At 48.2% G+C, this 19,431-nt stretch overlaps 1 protein-coding gene across 2 annotated transcripts in view; it reads left to right on the top strand.

Moving 5' to 3' along the window:
* The window catches only part of LOC142301860 (disintegrin and metalloproteinase domain-containing protein 9-like), a 168,964-nt gene that overhangs the window by 79,109 nt on the left and 70,424 nt on the right, over positions 1 to 19,431 (top strand). For both annotated transcript variants that reach the window (XM_075342901.1, XM_075342902.1), the window contains one exon: positions 11,387 to 11,567. In XM_075342901.1, the coding sequence (XP_075199016.1) occupies positions 11,387 to 11,567 (181 nt within the window). The remainder of the gene's footprint in view (positions 1 to 11,386; positions 11,568 to 19,431) is intronic.

Below are 19,431 nucleotides of genomic sequence, written 5' to 3'. Positions count from 1 at the left end.
GATGATGGTGACGGGGGGAAAGGGCCATTGGCACCAAAGCGCGGGGCGGCGGCGCCGGCAATAAGAGGCTGAGGCAGCGGTTGCGGTTCCAGGTCTTTTACTCACAGTTCGTGTGGTGTACCCTCGGAGTACCGGTCATCGCCGTGATGGGCCCCAGCCGATCCCGGATGAATCAGAGGTCACCAACGGTGTTGTGAAGCGTGTGAGACCTTCCTCCATTGCGCTCTGTAGTGTGGATCCCCGTGGCGTGAAGCTACTTGGGAACTCCAGTGTCCTTGACTAAGTTCCCGTCCTGTACACAGGCAGTACAAAACTTGTTATGAACCTTACCGTGGCCGTGCCTCCTGTCTCTATATGCTGCTGGTGCCCCGAGACTTTTGGTGGTGGGCAATGGGACGTGAAATCCCCCTTCCCTGCAGATTCTGCTAGTCCAACGTGAAGTATGTTCTACCCTAGGGCTCTGCACCCTGATGGCGCAGGTCCCGAAAGGGTTGTTGGGGGCTCACCCTCCGGCTACCGTGTTGCTCCTCTGTCTCACAGCTCCACCCGATCATCTCCTGCTTCTCTCTCGGTCTCCCCGGTACCCGGTCAGCCCCTCTGAGGGGAGCCTGTTATGATCCGGAACCATGGAAGACCACCACAAATCATTGGCAAAAAAGGTGACAAGAGCATTGGCAACTAATCTGGCCACCATCCCCTTACTAACCAACACAACTAGAAGTAGCCGAGGGGTGAACTAACATCCTGTGCACCGCGAACCCAGCCGGAGAACTAGCTATCCTAAAGGTAGGAAAGATGAATAACTCTCTGCCTCAGAAAATAGACAAGAATAGCAAGCCTCCCACATTCAAAGACTGCGGTGATATAGGAAAAACACAATACACAGGTAGATGACAGGATTAGCAAAAGGTGAGGCCCCCGCTGACTAAAATAGGAAAGTACAGGAAAGGAACTGATGGTAGCCAGAGAAAAACCCTGCAAAATACCAACTTCCTGATAGTACAAAAAGGCCCTCAGATCGCTTGATCTGAACTCCGTCCTATACCAGGTGCCCTTGTCATACCAATGAACAGAAAACAAGAATTATAACAAATTCAACAAGCCACAAACACATGGACCCAAAGGAGCTATACTCCACACAGAACTGCGGGGAGTTCCCCAGCAAAGACTAAGGGGGAAAATCCCTGGAAGGAAATAAACTGAAACCAACCACAACAAATGACAAACCCAGATAAAAAAAAGAACCAGACAATAAATAAAGAGCAAGCACTTATCTGGGGAAGATGTGGTGTAGAGCAGGATTAATAAGGCTGAAAATACAAAGTACAACTGACATCCGGCAACAGCCTGCAATCAGACCAGGACTTAAATAAGCAGAGAATTAGGAAAGGAAACACCTACTGCACAACCCACCTGGTCTCTGTCCAAACCCTTCCTGGCCACCAGAGGGAGCCTCTCAGCAGCCAAGACATAACTAACATTCACAACAGTACCCCCCCCTTGAGGAGGGGTCACCGAACCCTCACCCACGCCACCGGGTCGCTCGGGATGAGCATGATGGAAGGCGCGAACCAACCTGTCCGCATGAATGTCAGAAGCCACAACCCAAGAGTTATCCTCCTGCCCATAACTCTTCCATTTCACAAGGTACTGAAGCTGACGCCTACTGCGACGGGAATCCAGAATTTCTTCGACCTCATACTCCAGTTCCCCTTGTACCAAAACAGGGTCAGGAGGCGCTGCTGCAGGAACTGCCGGCTCCACATGTTTCTTCAACAAGGACTTATGGAAGACATTGTGAATCTTAAATGACGCAGGAAGAGTCAAACGGAAAGATACAGGATTAATAATCTCCGAAATCTTATAAGGTCCAATAAATCTGGGCTTAAATTTAGGAGACGGAACTCTCATAGGAATATTTTTAGAGGACAACCACACCATGGCCCCTACTTTGAACCGGGGACCAACAGTCCGACGCCGGTTGGCAAACTTTTGGGCAGTTTCTTGGGACTGAAACAATTTATCCACTACCTGCCCCCAAATCTGCTGCATTCTGTCGACCACCGAATCCACCCCCGGACAGTCAGACGCCTCAAGCTGCCCTGAGAGGAACCTAGGGTGATACCCAAAATTGCAGAAAAAGGGGGACACCAACGTGGTAGAGCTAGCTCTATTGTTAAGGGCAAATTCAGCCAAAGGCAAAAACGAAACCCAGTCATCCTGATCCGCAGAAACAAAACACCGTAAATAGGTCTCCAGGGTCTGGTTAGCCCTTTCAGTCTGACCGTTTGTCTGGGGATGAAACGCCGAGGAGAAAGACAGCTGAACACCCAATTTGGAGCAAAAAATCCTCCAAAACCTGGATACAAACTGCACCCCTCTGTCAGAAACAATGTTTTCGGGAATACCATGCAAACGGACAACATGTTGCAAAAACAAAGGCACCAACTCTGATGAAGACAGCAACTTAGATAGGGGAACCAAGTGGACCATCTTGGAGAATCTGTCACAGATCACCCAAATCACAGTCATTTTCTGAGAGACGGGAAGCTCTGAAATAAAATCCATAGAGATGTGCGTCCAAGGTTTCTTACAGTTAGGTCCAGAAATATTTGGACAGTGACACAAGTTTTGTTATTTTAGCTGTTTACAAAAACATGTTCAGAAATACAATTATATATATAATATGGGCTGAAAGTGCACACTCCCAGCTGCAATATGAGAGTTTTCACATCCAAATCGGAGAAAGGGTTTAGGAATCATAGCTCTGTAATGCATAGCCTCCTCTTTTTGAAGGGACCAAAAGTAATTGGACAAGGGACTCTAAGGGCTGCTATTAACTCTGAAGGCGTCTCCCTCGTTAACCTGTAATCAATGAAGTAGTTAAAAGGTCTGGGGTTGATTACAGGTGTGTGGTTTTGCATTTGGAAGCTGTTGCTGTGACCAGACAACATGCGGTCTAAGGAACTCTCAATTGAGGTGAAGCAGAACATCCTGAGGCTTAAAAAAAAAGGAAAAAATCCATCAGAGAGATAGCAGACATGCTTGGAGTAGCAAAATCAACAGTCGGGTACATTCTGAGAAAAAAGGAATTGACTGGTGAGCTTGGGAACTCAAAACGGCCTGGGCGTCCACGGATGACAACAGTGGTGGATGATCGCCGCATACTTTCTTTGATGAAGAAGAACCCGTTCACAACATCAACTGAAGTCCAGAACACTCTCAGTGAAGTAGGTGTATCTGTCTCTAAGTCAACAGTAAAGAGAAGACTCCATGAAAGTAAATACAAAGGGTTCACATCTAGATGCAAACCATTCATCAATTCCAAAAATAGACAGGCCAGAGTTAAATTTTCTGAAAAACACCTCATGAAGCCAGCTCAGTTCTGGAAAAGTATTCTATGGACAGATGAGACAAAGATCAACCTGTACCAGAATGATGGGAAGAAAAAAGTTTGGAGAAGAAAGGGAACGGCACATGATCCAAGGCACACCACATCCTCTGTAAAACATGGTGGAGGCAACGTGATGGCATGCGCATGCATGCCTTTCAATGGCACTGGGTCACTTGTGTTTATTGATGACATAACAGCAGACAAGAGTAGCCGGATGAATTCTGAAGTGTACCGGGATATACTTTCAGCCCAGATTCAGCCAAATGCCACAAAGTTGATCGGACGGCGCTTCATAGTACAGATGGACAATGACCCCAAGCATACAGCCAAAGCTACCCAGGAGTTCATGAGTGCAAAAAAGTGGAATATTCTGCAATGGCCAAGTCAATCACCAGATCTTAACCCAATTGAGCATGCATTTCACTTGCTCAAATCCAGACTTAAGACGGAAAGACCCACAAACAAGCAAGACCTGAAGGCTGCGGCTGTAAAGGCCTGGCAAAGCATTAAGAAGGAGGAAACCCAGCGTTTGGTGATGTCCATGGGTTCCAGACTTAAGGCAGTGATTGCCTCCAAAGGATTCGCAACAAAATATTGAAAATAAAAATATTTTGTTTGGGTTTGGTTTATTTGTCCAATTACTTTTGACCTCCTAAAATGTGGAGTGTTTGTAAAGAAATGTGTACAATTCCTACAATTTCTATCAGATATTTTTGTTCAAACCTTCAAATTAAACGTTACAATCTGCACTTGAATTCTGTTGTAGAGGTTTCATTTCAAATCCAATGTGGTGGCATGCAGAGCCCAACTCGTGAAAATTGTGTCACTGTCCAAATATTTCTGGACCTAACTGTAGGTACAGGCAAAGGCAATAATAGCCCACTAGAACGTGAACAACAGGGCTTGGACCTAGAACAAACTCCACACGACTGCACAAAATGACGGACATCTTGGGACAGGGAAGGCCACCAAAAAGAGCGTCTCACAAGATCCCGAGTGCCAAAAATGCCAGGATGACCCGCCAAAACAGAGCAATGAACCTCAGAGACAACTCGGTCTCTCCATTGGTCTGGGACAAACCGTTTCCCTGTAGGACATCTCTCAGGTTTATCCCCCTGAAATTCCGCCAGTGCCAACCGCAGATCAGGCGAAATAGCTGAGAAAACTACACCATCATTCAGGATAGTAGATGGTTCGACAACCTCCAAAGAGTCAGCGCAGAAACTCCTGGAAAGGGCATCTGCCTTAACATTCTTGGTGCCCGGCAAAAAAGAGACCACAAAATTAAACCGGGTAAAAAACAAAGCCCACCTGGCCTGCCGAGGATTCAACCTCTTGGCCGATTCCAGATAGATGAGATTCTTGTGGTCTGTAAGCACCACCACTTGATGCCTAGCCCCCTCCAACCAATGCCTCCACTCTTCAAATGCTCACTTCATAGCCAATAATTCCCGGTTCCCCACATCATAATTCCGTTCAGAAGGAGCAAACTTCCGAGAGAAAAAGGCACAGGGCTTAAGTTTACCCGAAGTAGCGTCTCGTTGAGACAGAACAGCACCTGCTCCGATCTCTGAGGCATCGATCTCAACTTGAAATGGGCGAGACACATCAGGTTGCTGCAGAACTGGGGCAGAAGTGAATCGCCTTTTAAGCTCCTGGAAGGCCACAATAGCCTCAGGGGTCCAATGCTCAGCATCAGCTCCCTTCTTTGTCAAATCTGTCAAAGGTTTGACAATGGCAGAAAAATTGGCTATAAATTTACGGTAAAAATTAGCAAACCCCAAAAACCGCTGCAGGGATTTTAGAGAAGTCGGTTGCACCCAGTCGTAAATAGCCTGAACCTTAACCGGGTCCATTTCAATAGCGGAGGGAGACAGGATGAAGCCCAAAAAAGGAAATCCTTTGCACCCCAAAGAGGCACTTTGACCCCTTTACGTACAGTGCATTATCCTTAAGTATCTGAAAAACCTCCCGTACTTGCCCCACATAAGAGTCCCAATCATCAGGAAAAATCAAGATGTCATCCAAATACACAATCAAAAATTTACCAATAAGGTCCCGAAAAATATCATTCATGAAGGCCTGGAAGACGGAGGGTGCATTAGTGAGCCCAAAAGGCATCACTAGGTACTCAAAATGCCCCTCAGGAGTATTAAAAGCCGTCTTCCATTCATCACCCTCCTTAATACGGATGAGATTATACGCACCCTTGAGATCCAGTTTCGTAAACCATTTGGCACTCTGCACTCTAGAGAACAGATCAGACATCAGAGGCAAAGGGTACTGATATTTGACTGTAATTTTATTAAGAAGACGGTAATCAATACAAGGCCTCAACGAACCATCTTTCTTAGCAACAAAGAAGAAGCCAGCACCCAAAGGAGAAGATGAGGGCCAAATGTGCCCCTTCTCCAATGATTCTCTGATGTATGACCGCATGGCATCATGTTCGGGCACAGACAAGTTGAAAATCCGCCCCTAGGGAAATTTACAACCGGGCACCAACTCAATGGCACAGTCACAGTCCCGGTGTGGGGGCAGAGAATCAGATTCCTGGTCATTAAATACATCACGGAAATCAGACAAGAAAGCTGGAACATCAACTGCCTAAGCAGACGTGGACGACACGGAAAGGTCCTGATGCAAACCTTGACAACCCCAACTAACTACCGATAAGGATCTCCAGTCAAGAACCGGATTATGGGTCTGCAACCACGGAAATCCCAGTACCAAGGTATCCTGTAGATTATGCAATACTAAAAATGTACAAGTTTCCTGATGCGCTGGTGCAACTCTCATAGGCACCTGGGTCCAAAATTGGGGTTTATGTTCTGTCAAAGGCCCCTTAAAGGAATAGGAGTTTGCAAAGGAACCATGGGAAAACCACAATCCCTAGCAAACCCAAAATCCATCAAATTGAGGGCTGCCCCTGAGTCCACAAAGGCAAATGCAGAAAAGGAAGACAAAGAGCAAATCAATGTGACAGACAAAAGAAACTTTGGTTGCAAAGAACCCACAGTAACAGAAGTAGCCAATCTCCTTTCACGTTTAGGGCAGACAGAGATGTTATGAGAAGCATCTCCACAATAGAAGCAGTCTATTCTTCCGTCTGAACCCCTGCCGACTAGCATTAGAAAGGCCACTATCACACTCCATAGGCTCCAAAGGCTGTTCCACAGGCACAAAACCAGCAGGTATCTTCCTGCGCTCACGTAAACGCCTATCAATCTGAATGGCCAAGGTCATAGAGGCATCAAGACCAGAAGGGACGGGAAATCCTACCATTACATCCTTCACAGCATCCGCAATACCCTTGCGAAAAAGAGCCGCAAGCGCATCATCATTCCATTTGGTAAGGACCGCCCACTTACGAAATTTCTGACAAAACGTTTCCGCAGAATCCAAACCCTGAGTTAAGGACAACAAGACCTTTTCTGCTTGGTCCACAATATTGGGTTCGTCATATAATAATCCCAAGGCCTGAAAAAAGGAGTCCACATCATTGAGAATCGGATCATCAGACGCTAAAGAGAAGGCCCAGTCCTGAGGGTCACCACGCAGCAAGGAGATGACAATCTTAACCTGCTGTACGGGATTCCCTGAGGACTTAGGGCGCAGGTCAAAAAATAATGTACAATTATTTTTGAAGCTCAAAAATCTCGATCTATCTCCCGAAAAAAATTCAGGAACAGGAATCTTAGGCTCTGCAAGGGGAGTCTGTGCAAGATAACACTCTATATGACGAACCTTAGCATCAAGACGAGCAACACGCTCACCCAATTCATCCATGCTAGACAAAAGGAATCTTCCACAGAACCCAAAGAAGAAGAGGAAAAACACCAAAAAAAAAAAAAAATTCTCAGCAGCTTTTTTTTTTTTTTTTTCCTTCTTAAGAGTACCCTTTAAATTTGTAGGCCGGATGTACTGTTATGATCCAGAACCATGGAAGACCACCACAAATCATTGGCAAAAAAGGTGACAAGAGCATTGGCAACTAATCTGGCCGCCATCCCCTTACTAACCAACACAACTAGAAGTAGCCGAGGGGTGAACTAACATCCTGTGCACCGCGAACCCAGCCGGAGAACTAGCTATCCTAAAGGTAGGAAAGATGAATAACTCTCTGCCTCAGAAAATAGACAAGAATAGCAAGCCCCCCACATTCAAAGACTGCGGTGATATAGGAAAAACACAATACACAGGTAGATGACAGGATTAGCAAAAGGTGAGGCCCCCGCTGACTAAAATAGGAAAGTACAGGAAAGGAACTGATGGTAGCCAGAGAAAAACCCTGCAAAATACCAACTTCCTGATAGTACAAAAAGGCCCTCAGATCGCTTGATCTGAACTCCGTCCTATACCAGGTGCCCTTGTCATACCAATGAACAGAAAACAAGAATTATAACAAATTCAACAAGCCACAAACACATGGACCCAAAGGAGCTATACTCCACACAGAACTGCGGGGAGTTCCCCAGCAAAGACTAAGGGGGAAAATCCCTGGAAGGAAATAAACTGAAACCAACCACAACAAATGACAAACCCAGATAAACAAAAGAACCAGACAATAAATAAAGAGCAAGCACTTATCTGGGGAAGATGTGGTGTAGAGCAGGATTAAGCAGGCTGAAAATACAAAGTACAACTGACATCCGGCAACAGCCTGCAATCAGACCAGGACTTAAATAAGCAGAGAATTAGGAAAGGAAACACCCACTGCACAACCCACCTGGTCTCTGTCCAAACCCTTCCTGGCCACCAGAGGGAGCCTCTCAGCAGCCAAGACATAACTAACATTCACAACAGGAGCCTTTCAGCATCCCCTCAGAGGCCTTGCTCTGCTCTGTCTCAAGCTGTTCTCTCTCCTGTGTCACAAACTGTTCTCCCCTGAAACTGTGTGTGTTTGCTCACTTCCCCACCTTCCTGATGACTTACCAGTGCTGGGGAAAACGCGTTGCTATGGTTCCCACCTGCAGCCCAGTCTGGCAGGAAACCACCTAAGTGTATTGTGTAACTGCTGACTCATTGTGTTGTGTAAGCTAGAAAACACCAGTGATTAACCTCTTCTTACCCGGAATAAGTACTGCATCTTAAAGCAGATGCAGTACTCTGTGGCGACTGAAGCCTCAGGGGCGCCACATGTGCTGCTAGTGGACTACCTTCAAAAGGGATTCCACCATCAATGCCAGGTATTGGATTGAACCTTTGGGTCAATTGAAGGCAGCTCTAAAGGCCAAAAGGCGCCGCAAGCTGTCCAAAGGAATCTTGTTCCTGCAAGACAACGCCTCCACTCACACTGCACAAGCGACTACGGCAAAACTGGCAGAGCTGGGCTTCCAGCTGGTTGACCACCCACCTTATTCACCAGATCTAGCTCCCTCCAACTATCATCTGTTTCCAAACCTGAAGAAACACCTCAAGGGAACCAAATTTCACACAATTGCTGATGCCATGGCTGCTACGGATGCCTGGTTTGAGGCACAACCAAAATCCTTCTTTTTGCTAGGCTTACAGAACTTGGAATATTGATGTAAGAAGTATGTTGATATCAGTGGATAGTTTGTGGAATAAATATAAAGTTTCATTATCCTATCTTGTTTCTTTCTGGGTAAAACCAAAGACTTATCAGCAGCCCCTCATATGTGTATGCAATAGTCAAAAATAACTTACCAGATCAAAGAGTGTAAACATATTGCATGGATGTATCTGGCACAGGATCTGTCCTTGTGCCATCCTCACAAGAAGCCAACTGGTCCATACAGTCAAGATGTAAGCTATGTACAATCTTGGCTATATAATGACCTTGTTGCCACATCAAATCCCACAGATGACATAGCACCATCCCTGAAAAATCAAATTAAGTGTTGGAGATGCCGGAAGGTAAGAGATTAGTGGGCCTCCCGTCCACCTGCTGGGTACCCCTGACCTATATGCTGGACAGGAGTCCCGAGAATTAATCTGCTCATATCTGGTCTCTAAAGTAAGCATTATTCAAGTACAGCAGTTTAGATCAATAACAGAGATTCAAACATTTCTGCAACAAGTCTGCCGCATGTGTATTAATATGATCATCTCTAGTAGAGACCCATCTGAATGAAGTCACCTTGTCAGGGTCGGCTCCAGGTTTTTGTGGGCCCCGGGCGGAAGAGTCCCAGTGGGCCCCATAAACACGCAGACACACACACACATACACAGATACATACACGCACATATACATATTTAAAGACAAACTCACAAAAATACATATAAACAGACAAATCTATACCGTCATATACACTGACATACATAGATACACATCATACATGCATACATACAGAGACACACTGCTATGCTGCATACATACATACAGACAGACACACACACACACACACTGCTCTGCTGCATATATACATACAGACAGACACACATATACTGCTCTGCTGCATGCATACATACATAGATACAGACACACAGATACTGCTCTGCTGCATACATACATATAGACAGACACACATACTGCTCTGCATGCATACATACATACAGACAGACACGCACACTGCTCTGCATGCATACTGCTCTGCATGCATACATACAGACACGCATACTGCTCTGCTGCATATATACATGCATACATACAGACACGCATACCGCTCTGCTGCATACATACATGCATACATACAAACACGCATACTGCTCTGCATGCATACATACAGACACGCATACTGCTCTGCATGTATACATACAGACACGCATACTGCTCTGCATGCATACATACATGCATACATACAGACACGCATATTGCTCTGCTGCATATATATACATACATACAGACATGCATACTGCTCTGCTGCATATATACATACATAGATACAGACACGCATACTGCTCTGCATGCATACATACATGCATACATACAGACACGCATATTGCTCTGCTGCATATATATATACATACATACAGACACGCATACTGCTCTGCTGCATATATACATACATAGATACAGACACGCATACTGCTCTGCTGCATATATACATACATACATACAAACACACACACACACACACACACACACACAAGCGGCTCTGCAGGGCCCACACATGCGGCTCTGCGGGGCCCACACACGCACGGGGGGACAGGGAGGGGCGGGGAGGGAGTGACATCCCACATACTGATCAGGTCACGGTGCAGATGGGGTCCACACAGCGCTGGAGGGAAGCGATGTGCTGGGGGTCGCTGGCTGGCACTGTGACTCCTTCATCTGTGCGATCGAGCAGGACACCGGGCGGTAGCTCCGCCCGCAGATGATGCTCAATGCAGGAGAACACAGTGAACGCTGTCTCTCTGGCCTTAAAGGGCCGGCAGCCACAGTTTCCAGTGCCAAGGACTGCGGTCCCCGGAACTCGGCCCAGGGGCAGCAGAACTGACGAGGCCGAGTGGGCCCCCCCAGCTCTCCAGGGCCACGGCATTTGCCCGGGTATGCCGCGTGCTGACGCCGGCCCTGCACCTTGTCATGGCTAATGGGCTCCCAAAATGTTTGAAAAATGTGCATTAGGCCTTGTTCAGAGTAAAAATACAAACGTGTCATGTCTCAATGAAAATCGGCAGCCCACTGACCAATATGCTTCAATAAGGCTGTTCAAATAACAATTTTGTCACACAGATAGGGCGAATAAGATCGCAGTATGCACTTATCATGTCTTCTGACTCTTGGATGAGACTCTTACAATCAGTCTATGGGTGCATAAAAATTAATCATCCTAACTATAATCCTCAGTAAAGTAAGGTCCAACTCCAAGCACCTCCACCGATCAGCCGATTAAAGAGGCTCTAACGCATCAAAAGTAACCCAGCTTTACCACCCTGCAAACCCCCTTTAAGAACTTCATATTTAGAGCGTAGGCAATATAGAAGGGGTTCAATGTATAAGCACTTAAGTATTCAAATGCTCATATATACCACCACAGAGGTCATGAGCTTCCTAGGTTATTACTTATACGTTTTTCTCATGTTCAGGATGGCCGCTAATTCAAAGCATTTCAGCAGCTGCAGCTTAGAAGAATTCCAGTATTTTATCATAAAGACTGGAGCGCCGTGCCTCTTGACTCATCCTAACATGCAGCCTCTGGGGAATCCTTCTTTGTGTGGAAATAAAGTATTAGATGAGTGGGAAGCATGTGACTGTGGAACAGAAGAGGTCAGTAATCAGATTAATGGGTACAAAAACTTGTAGTGGGTTATTCCCTCTCTGATAGCAGCATAAGGTAGTAACAGATAACAGAGACCCTGATTATAGCGGAGAGGGGGGGGGAAGGGGTCACCCACAAGTCAACATGCGGTAGTGCAGTGTGAGCCAAATTATTGCGTTTTTTACCTCAACTTGATCCGAACCTTAATGGAAGCCAGTAATTGGTCAGTTTGTGGCTCCACCCACATGCTGCCATAAGCAGAACCCTTCTGGGGGAAGGTTGGTGGGGTTTTTCAAATTTTATTTTTGTGTGTGTGTGCACATTGCATCTGATCATTCTGATTTTACCCCCAGTGTGAGCCGTTCAAACACTGCAAGTGGCTCGCACAGGGCTGAGCATCACTCATACCCAAGCACAACGCTACTCACTTGAGTGGTTTGCACTTGTAAGTCACTCCAACCTCGAACCCAAACTTTGTTTTTTTTGGAAGTCTGTTTCCGAACCCGAATTCTGAAGATCGAACCTCAGGTTCGCTCATCTGTAATTGAGGGGACTCCCAGCTCGACTTGTGTTTACAGATGAGCGAACCTGAGGTTCCATGTTCGGGTTCGGAAACCGACTTCCAAAAAAACAAAGTTTGAAGTTTGAGTGAGTTACAAGTGCAAATCACTCAAGTGAGCAGCGCTGTGCTTGGGTATGAGTGATACTCAACCCTGTGCGAGCCACTTGCAGTGGTTGAACGGCTCGCACTGGGGGTAAAAGCAGATGTAATGTGCACACACACACACACACACACACACACAAAAATAAATATTGAAAAACCCGCCTACCCTTTCTCATAAGTGTTCTACTTATTGCTGGCAGCATTTAGGTGGAGCCACAAACTTCCCAATTTCTGACTTCCTTTGAGATTTGGATCAAGTCGGGGTCAAAAACACAATAATTTGGCTCACAATGCACTGGGTCAAAAATGGAGCTTTTTGAAGGTTCGAATGTGCCCTGCGAACCGAACCTCCAGAGGTTTGCTCAACTCTACTTGTGATTCACCTGATAAACTGTTATGATAATAAGTATGGAGTATGGTGTGAGATGTGTCCAATGGATACATTAATGCTTATGTGTTTTTTACTAGTTTTCTTTGATACCTCAGACAGATGCCATCCTTCAACCTTCACCAATATCAAAGAAAATTTTTTTTTGTACTTGTTAACCTTTCTTGCTGTAGCCAATTTTCATTTTTTGCACTTTCATTAATTCCTCCCCTTCTTCCAATAGTTATAACTTTTTTATTTTTCTATCGACGTAACTATATAAAAGCTTTAGTTTTTTTTGCAAGACCAGTTGTATTTTTGAATTCCACCATTCATTTTACTCTTTATTTTACTGAGAAACCAAGTAAAAAAGATGCTAGGACAAAATTAAATAGTATAAATCTTTATTGATGATGTTCAATATTAAAAGAAGGGAAGTGGAAAATAAATATCCAGCATGAGAACCACAGATCTAAAAATTTCCCTGATGAAGCATCAGTGAAACGCTCGTTGGGTCGTCAGGGGGTTAGCATTAATGAATTTTGATTCCTGATTAGTGACGAGCGAGCAGTACCACAATAGGCTGCTTGGTTCTCGTAATGAGTATTTAATGCTTGGATGGGCGTATTTATACCCAAGTATAATGGAAGTCAATGGTGAATTTGAGCATTTCTTCAGCGCTCTATTGGGAGACCCAGACGATTGGGGTATAGCTACTGCCCTCCGGAGGCCACACAAAGCACTACACTAAAAAGTGCAAGGCCCCTCCCCTTCTGGCTATACCCCCCCGTGGTATCACGGGTTCTCCAGTTTTCAAGCTTTGTGCGAAGGAGGTCAGACATCCACGCATGGCTCCACAGATTTTAGTCAGCAGTAGCTGCTGACTATTTCGGATGGAAGAAAAGAGGGCCCATATAGGGCCCCCAGCATGCTCCCTTCTCACCCGTGGATGGTGTTGTAAGGTTGAGGTACCTATTGCTGGTACAGGGGCTGGAGCCCCACATGCTGTTTTCCTTCCACATCCCCTTGTAGGGCTCTGTGGAAGTGGGATCCTGCCGGCCTCTAAGCTCTGACGCCGGGCTCCATCCACAGACCCATAGCACCTGATGGATACGGAGCAGGAGTACAATCAGGGACAAGGCCCTGCATCATACAGGTACTCTGTGTCCCCGGCAGGCACAGACACACTCCGGGCTGGCTGGGTGTTGTAGTGCGCCGGGGACCGTAACGATTGAGTTGGTGTTCCTGCAGTTTACTGGGGGACTTTTGTGTTGTGGGAACGCAGCGCCGACCCTCACTGGACCGGCGGCGCTGCTGTGACTTGTAGTGCGCCGGGGACACGCCGACCGCGCTTTTACGGCGGCGGCGTTTATAAATCCAGTCCCCGGCTTTTGCGGCCTAGCTCCGCTTCGTTCCCGCCCCCACCCTGTCAATCAGGGTAGGGGAGAGACGCTGTTTCGCAGCAGCGACGAGGGCTGGAGCCTGATTTACATGCTCCAGCTCTCTCACTAGGCACAGAGGGAAGCAGGCTTCCCGCTCTTAGTCAGGAACGCCCGGGGCCCGCCCCCCCTCCTCTCCCAGGACGCCGGCAGCCATTACATGCAGTCTGGCTAGAGGAGGGACGCAAGGCTCTGGGAGACCTGGACTAGGGGGCTTTTGGAGACACACACCCGCTCTTAAGCGGGCGGTAAGCGGCATTTCAGCTGGCCCCTCTAGTGCCTCAGTGTGCATTGGTGTACTGTGTCACCAGATATATATATTTATTTATTTCTTGCACTGTGAGGTCGCTTCCTGGCTGGATACCCCAGATCGCTCTGAGGAGGCAGCAACATGTCATCCACAAAACGCAAGGCTGCCAAGGCTAGGGCTGTGTACACTGCGTGTGCTGCATGTGGGGCTGCTCTACCAGCAGGTTCCAAAGACCCCCATTGTGTGCAATGCTCAGATCCGGTGCTGCTTCGCCAGCCGGAGTCCGGAGGGGTAGTGACCCAGGCTGAGACGCTTGTAAGTCCTGCCCCGGTGTCAGGGACAGACTTTGCAGTTTTTGCTGATGGAATGTCTGTGACTATGGCAAAAATCCTTGAAACTTTGCAATCCATGACTGGGGCTCAGTCTATGGACACGGCGAGGTCTCTGTCCTCTAATCCCCCTCAGTTGGAATTAATCCAGACTGCAAGGGGGTCCCCGGCTTCCCAGGCTGAGTATTATGACTCAGATGATAGCCCCAGCCATCCTAAGCGAGCTCGCTGGGAAAGACCCTCAACGTCATCACACTGCTCAGGGTCTCAGCGCAATCAGTCGCCCTGTGATGCGTCTGAAGAGAGTGATCAGGAGTCTTATCCTGGAACCCCTCTCAATCTGGATACCCCGGATGGGGACGCCATGGTAAACGAGCTTATCTCAGCCATCAATAGACTGTTGGATATTTCTCCCCCAGCTCCTTCTGCAGAGGAGGCAGCTGCAGAGCAGGAGAAGTTTCGTTTCCTCTATCCCAAGCGTAAATTGAGTGCTTTCTTGGATCACTCTGACTTCAGAGAGTCAATCCAGAAACACGACGCTCATCCAGAAAGGCGTTTCTCTAAACGTTCTAAGGATACACGTTTTCCTTTCCCCCCTGATGTGGTCAAGCGCTGGACCCAGTGTCCAAAAGTAGACCCCCCGATTTCCAAACTTGCAGCTAGATCCATAGTTGCAGTGGAGGATGGCGCTTCACTTAAGGATGCCAATGACAGACAGATGGACCTTTGGTTAAAATCTGTCTATGAAGCTATCGGCGCGTCGTTTGCTCCAGCATTCGCAGCCGTATGGGCACTCCAAGCTATTTCAGCTGGTTTAGCAAAAGTGGATGCTATCATACATCCAGCGGTGCCGCAAGTGGCGTCCCTTACCTCGCAGATGTCTGCGTTTGCGTCTTACGCTATCAATGCGGTCCTAGAATCTACCAGCCGCACCTCAATGGCGTCCGCCAATTCGGTAGTTTTGCGCAGAGCCTTGTGGTTAAAGGACTGGAAAGCAGATGCTGGTTCCAAAAAATGTTTAACCAGCTTGCCTTTATCTAGAGATAGACTGTTTGGCGAGCCATTGGCTGACATCATTAAACAGTCCAAGGGTAAAGACTCTTCCTTACCCCAGCCCAGATCAAGCAAACCTCAGCAGAAAAAATGGCAGCAGAGGTTTCAGTCCTTTCGAGGTTCGGGCAAGACACAATTCTCCTCGTCCAAAGGGACTCAGAGGACGCAAAGAGTCTCAGATTCCTGGCGGGCTCACGCACGCCCCAAGAAAGCAAATGGAGGAACCGCTTCCAAAGCGGCTACCTCATGACTTCCAGCCCCCCCCCTCCGCATCTCCGGTCGGGGGCAGGCTCTCCCGCTTTTCCGACATTTGGATGTCACAGGTCAAAGACCGGTGGGTGACAAACATTTTGTCTCGCGGGTACAGAATCGAGTTCAGTTCTCGTCCTCCAGCTCGGTTCTTCAGAACCTCCCCACATCCAGACCGAGCAGATGCCCTGCTGCAGGCGGTGGACTCCCTAAGAGCGGAAGGAGTAGTGGTTCCTGTACCGCCTCAGGAACAAGGGCGAGGGTTTTACTCCAATCTCTTTGTGGTTCCAAAAAAGGACGGCTCGTTCCGTCCTGTTCTGGATCTAAAGCTGCTCAACAAACATGTGCACGCCAGACGGTTCCGGATGGAAACCCTCCGCTCTGTCGTTGCCTCAATGTCTCAAGGAGACTTCCTTGCCTCAATAGACATCAAAGATGCTTATCTCCACGTGCCAATTGCTACAGAACATCAACGTTTTCTACGTTTTGTGATAGGAAACGACCATCTTCAGTTCGTAGCTCTGCCATTCGGTCTGGCGACAGCCCCCCGGGTCTTCACCAAGGTCATGGCGGCGGTGGTAGCAGTCTTGCACTCTCAGGGACACTCGGTGATCCCTTACCTAGACGATCTACTTGTCAAGGCACCCTCTCAAGAGGCATGCCAACTCAGTCTACATGCTACGCTGGAGACTCTACAGACGTTCGGATGGATCATCAACTTTCCAAAGTCGAATCTGTCACCGTCACAGTCGCTAACGTATCTTGGCATGGAGTTTCATACTCGAGCAGCGAGAGTGAAGCTTCCGCTGAACAAGCAGCGGTCCCTACAGACAGGGGTGCAATCCCTCCTTCAAGGCCAGTCGCACCCCTTACGGCGCCTCATGCACTTCCTCGGGAAGATGGTGGCAGCCATGGAAGCAGTTCCCTTTGCGCAGTTTCATCTGCGTCCACTTCAATGGGACATTCTCCGCCAATGGGACGGGAAGTCAACGTCCCTGGACAGGAAAGTCTCTCTTTCCCAGACGGCCAAGGACTCTCTACAATGGTGGCTCCTTCCCACCTCATTGTCTCAGGGAAGATCCTTCCTGCCCCCATCCTGGGCAGTGGTCACGACAGATGCGAGTCTGTCAGGGTGGGGAGCAGTGTTTCTCCACCACAGGGCCCAGGGGCCGTGGACTCCGCAGGAGTCCACCCTTCAGATCAATGTTCTGGAAATCAGGGCAGTGTATCTTGCCCTACTGGCCTTCCAACAGTGGCTGGAAGGAAAGCAGATCCGAATCCAGTCGGACAACTCCACAGCGGTGGCATACATCAACCACCAAGGAGGGACGCGCAGTCGGCAAGCGTTCCAAGAAGTCCGGCGCATTCTAATGTGGGTGGAGGACACAGCATCCACCATATCCGCGGTTCACATCCCAGGCGTAGAAAATTGGGAAGCAGACTTCCTCAGTCGCCAGGGCATGGACGCAGGGGAGTGGTCCCTTCACCCGGACGTGTTTCAGGAAATCTGTCGCCGATGGGGAGTGCCGGACGTCGACCTAATGGCGTCCCGGCACAACAACAAGGTCCCGGCATTCATGGCGAGGTCGCGCGATCAAAGAGCTCTGGCGGCAGACGCATTAGTTCAAGATTGGTCGCAGTTCCGGCTCCCATACGTCTTCCCACCTCTGGCACTCTTGCCCAGAGTGTTACGCAAGATCAGATCCGATTGCAGCCGCGTCATACTCGTCGCCCCAGACTGGCCGAGGAGATCGTGGTATCCGGATCTGTGGCATCTCACGGTCGGTCGACCGTGGTCACTGCCAGACCGACCAGACTTACTGTCCCAAGGGCCGTTTTTCCATCAGAATTCTGCGGCCCTGAACCTGACTGTGTGGCCATTGAGTCCTGGATCCTAGCGTCCGCAGGATTATCTCAAGGAGTCGTAGCCACAATGAGACAAGCTAGGAAGTCAACGTCTGCTAAGATCTACCACAGAACGTGGAAGATTTTCTTATCCTGGTGCTCTGCACAGAGAGTATCCCCTTGGCCATTTGCATTGCCCACCTTTCTTTCCTTCCTGCAATCGGGGTTGGAAAAGGGCTTGTCGCTCAGCTCCCTTAAAGGGCAAGTCTCGGCACTATCTGTGTTTTTTCAGAAGCGTCTAGCACGTCTTCCTAAGGTGCGCACGTTCCTACAGGGGGTCTGTCATATTGTGCCCCCGTACAAGCGGCCGTTAGATCCATGGGATCTGAACAGAGTACTAGTTGCTCTGCAAAAGCCGCCCTTCGAGCCTCTAAAGGACGTTTCCTTTTCTCGCCTGTCACAGAAAGTGGCGTTTCTTGTTGCGATCACATCGCTTCGGCGAGTGTCTGAGCTGGCAGCTCTGTCATCCAAGGCTCCCTTCCTGGTGTTCCACCAGGACAAGGTAGTGCTGCGCCCCATTCCGGAGTTTCTCCCTAAGGTCGTATCCTCGTTTCATCTTAATCAGGATATATCCTTGCCTTCCTTTTGTCCTCAGCCGGTTCACCGGTATGAGAAAGACTTACGTTTGCTAGATCTGGTGAGAGCACTCAGAATCTATATTTCTCGCACGGCGCCTATCCGCCGTTCAGATGCACTTTTTGTCCTTGTCGCTGGCCAGCGCAAGGGGTCGCAGGCTTCTAAAGCCACCCTGGCTCGATGGATCAAAGAACCAATTCTGGAAGCCTACCGTTCTGCTGGGCTTCCGGTTCCTTCAGGGCTGAAAGCCCACTCAACCAGAGCTGTGGGTGCGTCCTGGGCTTTGCGACACCAGGCTTCGGCTCAACAGGTGTGCCAGGCAGCTACCTGGTCGAGTCTGCACACTTTCACCAAACATTATCAGGTGCATACCTATGCTTCGGCGGATGCCAGCTTAGGTAGAAGAGTCCTGCAGGCGGCAGTGACATCCCCGTAGGGGAGGGCTGTTTTGCAGCTCTAACATGAGGTATCTCTTTACCCACCCAGGGACAGCTTTTGGACGTCCCAATCGTCTGGGTCTCCCAATAGAGCGCTGAAGAAGAAGGGAATTTTGTTACTTACCGTAAATTCCTTTTCTTCTAGCTCTTATTGGGAGACCCAGCACCCGCCCTGTTGTCCTTCGGGATTTTTTTGTTGTTTGCGGGTACACATGTTGTTCATGTTGAACGGTTTTTCAGTTCTCCGACGTTATTCGGAGTTAATTTGTTTAAACCAGTTATTGGCTTCCTCCTTCTTGCTTTGGCACTAAAACTGGAGAACCCGTGATACCACGGGGGGGTATAGCCAGAAGGGGAGGGGCCTTGCACTTTTTAGTGTAGTGCTTTGTGTGGCCTCCGGAGGGCAGTAGCTATACCCCAATCGTCTGGGTCTCCCAATAAGAGCTAGAAGAAAAGGAATTTACGGTAAGTAACAAAATTCCCTTCTTTTCCAGGAAATCTTATGGAAAAATGCTTGAGTTCCCCATTAACTTCCATTATACTCAGGTACTCGAGTGACGCCCATTCCAGCATTAACTACTCATTATGAGTACTGAGCACTCA

Source organism: Anomaloglossus baeobatrachus, chromosome 4 (assembly GCF_048569485.1).
Source record: "Anomaloglossus baeobatrachus isolate aAnoBae1 chromosome 4, aAnoBae1.hap1, whole genome shotgun sequence".
Lineage (NCBI taxonomy): Eukaryota > Metazoa > Chordata > Amphibia > Anura > Aromobatidae > Anomaloglossus > Anomaloglossus baeobatrachus.
Note: the sequence above shows the minus strand (reverse complement) of the source record. Positions and strands in the feature narration are given on the sequence as shown.